This window comes from Suncus etruscus, chromosome 3 (assembly GCF_024139225.1).
Source record: "Suncus etruscus isolate mSunEtr1 chromosome 3, mSunEtr1.pri.cur, whole genome shotgun sequence".
In the NCBI taxonomy this organism is placed as follows: domain Eukaryota; kingdom Metazoa; phylum Chordata; class Mammalia; order Eulipotyphla; family Soricidae; genus Suncus; species Suncus etruscus.
The window spans coordinates 170,893,411-170,899,410 of NC_064850.1; the positions used below are offsets into that span (position 1 = coordinate 170,893,411).

The 6,000-nt window shown below is 36.9% G+C and overlaps 1 protein-coding gene across 1 annotated transcript in view; it reads left to right on the forward strand.

Moving 5' to 3' along the window:
* LOC126004512 (phosphatidylinositol 3-kinase catalytic subunit type 3-like) overlaps positions 1-5,659 on the forward strand; it is a 180,572-nt gene extending 174,913 nt beyond the window's left edge. The window contains 3 exon segments of the mRNA XM_049770921.1: positions 2,075-2,204; positions 4,574-4,638; positions 5,648-5,659. Of these exon segments, the coding sequence (XP_049626878.1) occupies positions 2,075-2,204; positions 4,574-4,638; positions 5,648-5,659 (207 nt within the window).
* The last annotated feature ends 341 nt before the right edge of the window (positions 5,660-6,000 follow it).

Genomic DNA, 6,000 nt, shown 5'->3' on the forward strand with positions numbered 1-6,000 from the left:
AAATGAGGAAAACTGGAGAGAAAAACGAACAATGAAATGTCAATGTGATAATTTTTTTTAAACTTTTTTTTTTCGGGCCATACCCATTTGATGCTCAGGGGTTACTCCTGTCTAAGCGCTCAGAAATTGCCCCTGGCTTGGGGGGACCATATGGGACGCCGGGGGATCAAGCTGCAGTCCTTCCTTGGCTAGCGCTTGCAAGGCAGGCGCCTTACCTGTAGCACCACCTCACCGGCCCCTAATTTGATAATTTTAATGCAAATTGGATCTGGAATCAGAGGTATTAGTGTGTTTAAAGTTAAGTCAACAGAAATTCTACAACCCAAGGAAGAGAAAGTGTAGCTTGAAAAGAATAAGTAGAATCTTAAGGAGTTAGGGGACAGTGACAAATAGCCTAATCACCATCAGCTAGATAGACGATATCAGATCAACCATTTATATGTATTTGTACTATAACGAAAATGCTTATATACGACACATAACTTTTATCCTAAATATGTTTTCATTTGTAATTCAGGTACTTAAAAAATTTAGTTCTCTTCATTTTTACATTGTTTTCATTTTGTGGACTTCACCTAGCTGTGTGTAGTCCCCCTCCGGACTTTATAGTAACTAACATTGGTGCCCAGAGGGCCTTTTTATGCCAGTCCTTGTTATGCCTGGTCTTCCTGCATGCAAAACCTGAGCTCCACTTGTTAATAATCTGTCTCTCTAATGCAAGAGTGCAAGTTTTGATAAATTAAGCTAACTTTCTACTTTTTGATTCTCTTACTGTGTATTTTTTTCTTTCTTTTCTACCACAAAGTTATATAGTAATCTCTATAATGAGTATAGAGGGCAGTTACTCAAAAGAAATAGCATTGTTCTTCTTTACACAAGATTAGTTTCAGAATCAGAACTTTTTTATTTTTGAGACTGATAGAAAGGGAAATAAAATAAAGCTGGTGAAAGTAACAAAATCTGTTCAGTATACATTAATAATAGGGACTCAGGGGAGGAAGACTGAGACAATGGATTGAACGACGTCACTGTTTTGTAATTTCGTTTCAATATGCCTTATGTATATATTGGTTCTATTCAGTAGGTAATTTCTCTCATAGTAGAAAAACTATAAAAGTTCTAACTCCATAGTCTCATTTTGCATCCCACTATAAAGAAGAAAATGCCTCTTTTCTTAGCTCCTACAAATAAGAAAATGTTCATTCTTTTGGAAGCACCAAAAAGTATCTCCTTAAATTTTGATGTGTTTGTGTACATGTGTTTATTCCTTGCATTTCCTTTATTGCTGATTTGATGACCAAAGATGGCATATTCTAGGTTGTAACACTTAACTGTGGTGTTCACCAGGGGTCACTGTGATGCTGACATGTCCTCACACACTTCAGTTTGGGAGTCTGCACATATCTGTATGCCAGAAGTTACAGAGTCCATGGCCTCTACTGATTTTTCTACTGTTTATTGTTACCAAAAGTCATTTACAAATATATGTATGAGTTAAAAGACAAAAACTATCTGAAAATTATAGACAAATGAGTGGTTCTTGACTGTGAGTACTGGGAATTAAAAGAGGAAAGAACACATTTTATAAAATTGAGTTTATTTTGTCAGTGTTTGACATAGTCCCTATTCTTGTATAGGTAGTGAAGGTGGAAAGGAATTTAATATAACCTCATCTTCTACTTCTGCATCACAATGAATAACAGGAATAAAGTGGAGGAGATTGTTAATGTTACAGTTTAAATCTTACCTTGAAATTCTAGATTTAAAGTATGAAAATGAAATCTACTCTCAGTTGAAAAAACAAGTTTTTTTTTTACTTCTAAGTTTGCAAGACCAAAAGAAGTTTTAATTTATTTTTCTTCTTCACATATATAAAGAGTGTGAAGCAAAACTAGTCATTTTTCATATACAAAAGAATAGTATTAAGTGTTCCTTATAAGTTATGAATCATTCATTTCACAGAAATAACTCAAACAGTATTATGATAATAGCTATATCAGTTTCATTTCTAGTTCTTTCAAATATGTCCCTGTTTTTCATCATTCAGAAGATTAACAGACTGTGATCTTCATAGGTTCAGGATAAATTCCGTCTAGACCTGTCTGACGAAGAAGCTGTGCATTACATACAGAGTCTGATCGATGAAAGTGTCCATGCTCTGTTTGCTGCTGTGGTAGAACAGATCCACAAGTTTGCCCAGGTAAGTTCTCTGAGTCCATTGTTCTTAGCAACCTTCCCCTTATTCCACAAGTCCTCCAAAAGCCACACATTTTTCAGAACAACTGAGAACAAATCTTTTCTTTGTTCTTCTTTGGTAGTCAGACTTTCGGATGTATTTTTTTGCGTGTATTATTAAATAGTCCGGGGCAACCTCTTAATTTTTTCTTATGAATGACTCAGGCTTGAATGTCAGTTTTAATGTATCTGTCCTCTGTGGTCAGTGTAATTATTAAAGTGATTTCTGAGAATGATCTTGTGGCTTGAATACTTGTTTATGTTAAATGGTGAAATGCTAGGAAAGGGTTTGAAACAGAGAAAGCAGTCCATATCACACCCTGAAAAGGGCTGGCTGCTTATTAGTCTTTCATGTATATGTTGAAAAATATTTTACATTGTCTGTATTGATCAATTTCAGGTTTAAAAATGATCTTAATTGGACATCGGATGATTGTATAATAAGTATGATTATGAAAATGGTTCACAGAGATCACTTTCCTCTCACATGTGAACACATTCTTTGTAAATGCCTTTGTAACTTTACAGATTTACTTCATATTTATTATACTAGTTATACTAGTTTACTCTCTCTTATACAGTTTCTGTTTTGTCATCAAACTGCGCCAATTTCCAACATGTTATAGATTTTTTTTTAAATCTTGCATTAGAAACTCATCTGATTCAGTTATCTTTGATTCAGTCTTCATTTTTTGTTTTTGTTTTTTGTTTGATTGTTTGTTTGTTTTTGGGCCACACCCGTCTGACGCTCAGGGGTTACCCCTGGCTATGCGCTCAGAAATCGCTCCTGGCTTGGGGGGACCATATGGGACGCCGGGGGATCGAACCGTGTCCGTCCTACGCTAGCGCTTGCAAGGCAGACACCTTACCTCTAGCGCCACCTCTCCGGCCCCTCAGTCTTCATTTTTTAGTCATTTACTTTTTTTCTGTGAAAAACCTAGGTCAGATATATTTTCACAACATGGTGTTTTAATATGCTGTATTGTTTTACCTTGCTTATTGTTTTTTGTTGTTAATTAAAATGTGTTTGTATAGTGTTTCTCATAACAATACTGGAATCTCTGGTATGTTACGGAATTCTAGAATATTGATTTCAAGGTAATTTCCAGTTCTTCCTGTAATAATCTGAATATTTTATTTATTTCCATCTCTGAACTTCATTACTGACACTTTTTCAGCCCAGAACATTCATCTTAATAATGAATCTGCTCTGAGCTTATAAGCTTCTGCTTGCCCAAATCAACATTGACCTCAGAGATTTACTCTTAGTTCCACTCTGCTTCATCTTCTTTTGAATATTTGCAGTGCTATGTACCTTTTTTTATGAGTTGACTTACATTTTTATTTTTTATTTTCTTCAGAGGGGGCACCCGGATTTGAACACATTTTGCTTTTTTTAATAGATAGCTAGATACTTGCCTAATCACTCCTAAAATGCAAGTTTCTTGAAGTATGGATTATATTGATCAGTTACTTAGAAACTCAATGCCTTATCCATTTTAAAACATAAATTTGGGGCCGGAGCAGTGGCAGAAGCAGTAAGGCATCTGCCTTGCATGTGCGAGCCTAGGACGACAGACCGCAGTTCTATTCCCAGCATCCCATATGGTCCCCCAGCCAGGAGCGATTTCTGAGCACAGAGCCAGGAATAACTCCTGAGCGTCACTGGGTGTGGCCAAAAAAAAACAAAACAAATCAAAACAAAAAAACATAAGTCTAATGAACAAAAATTAGTTTCTTTTTTTTTTTTTTTTTTTTTTTTTTTTGGTTTTTGGGCCACACCCGGTAACGCTCAGGGGTTACTCCTGGCTATGCACTCAGAAGTCGCTCCTGGCTTGGGGGACCATATGGGACGCCGGGGGATCGAACCGCGGTCCGTCCAAGGCTAGCGCAGGCAAGGCAGGCACCTTACCTCTTTGCGCCACCACCCGGCCCCAAAAATTAGTTTCTTCTTGTCTATATTAGTTTAGACTCTTTTTTTGGTTTAACCAAAACTTGTTTTTCTTCCACCAGTCTGGTTCATGTTTTATGACATAATCCAACTCAAGGTCTATTTCATGAGTTATTAATCCTACCAGTCACTTTTCCAGAAAGTAAAGTGTGACTCATATTGTAGCTGAGTGGATTATCAGAGTCTCTGGTTAGAGAATGGCATATCTGAGTCTGGGAGTCACACATCAGAACATCTCAGAACTATATGGGGTTTGGGAGAGGGGCAGAATGATTCAGCTGACTAGATGTCCAAGTGTCTACTGGGATAAAACTAAAACCTGAAAACACAAATCTTTAATTCTCACCACCATTATTTTAAAAATAAGGCCTTTAATTCTCTTGCTAGGCACTAAAGTCTGTGTGTCAGTCAGGCAGTCCACAGAGCCCTGTTATTTTTCCACCTTTCTACAGGTACACACAACTTTCCTATTTCTTTTTTAAAGGCATCCAATTATAATAGGCTTGACTTTAGAAGCATTTAACTTCTCAACCTTTGCAGTTCTGTGGATGAGATTTACTCTTCACAGTTATTATTTTATTTTGCTCACTCCTATTTGTAACAGTACAGACTTTCCATACTTGGAATTTCTGTTTTTCTCCCATTTATTTTATACTGAGAGATAAAATGTTCAAGACAGCACTTTCACCTTCACTTTTTCAACTCCACACATCAGACAGTGCTTCCCCACTTTTTCTATCATCCTAAGTAATGATGGTATTCATACAGTATACTGCTCTTACTATAAACTATGATCATATAAGTGATTGGAGCATTCTTCCTTATAACATAATGGGATGTTTCCTTATCACTTCTGCCCCCAGATGAAAAAATTGAACTATTATAAAAGTTGTTTTCTGGGTTATCACATGTAGATTTCTTTGTCAGCATCTCATGTTCTTTCCTGTAGAAATGAACTTGAAGATTTTGATGCTGCTTTTTAGATTTCTTTTTATATGTTTTGTGATCACACTCAGCAGTGCTGGGGTGCAGTCCTGGCTCAGTGCTTGTGAATCATTCCCCATTTACTTACCTCTTCTTAGTCACAGTTTTTTTTTTTTATTTTATTTCTTGGAGGTGGGATTTGGGGCCACACCTGGCAGTTGTTAGGGGTTACTTCCGGCTCTGCATTCACTGTGCTCTGGGGACCATAGAGGATGCCCAGGATTGAACGTGGGCCAGCATGTGCAAAGCAAATGGCCTACCTGCTCTGCTGTCACTGGCACTATTGTACAACTAAGACTAAATTAGAACAAGACTAACCCTAAGGTTGTTAGAGTTTGAACTTGCTTAAACAAATTCATAAGGTACTAAAAAGGTCTTTAGATTCACACAACTCTTTTTGAATTATAAAATTACAAAGACTTAGCTATTTCTGAGCAAAACTTTAATTTTTACTCTTTAACCTTCTCATTTATGCAGAGATTGGGATAATTGATACTGGCAAATCACACAAGCACTCAAATTCTATTGGCAGACATCTTTTTTCTTTTTGGGTTCATGATACTGTATATTATAAGGATGCATTTGTTAACGGTTGTATAATAATTTGTGTGCATTCCTATCAGTCACTAATGAATCATAAAACCCAGTTTTAAAAATAAAGAAGTCGGGCCGGAGAGATAGCATGGGGTAGGGCATTTGCCTTGCATGCAAAAGAACAGTGGTTCGAATCCCAGCATCCATGTGGTCCCCCAAGCCTGCCAGAGGTAATTCCTGAGTGTAGAGCCAAGAGTAACCCCTGAGAGCTGTCGGGTGTGACCCCAAAACCAAAT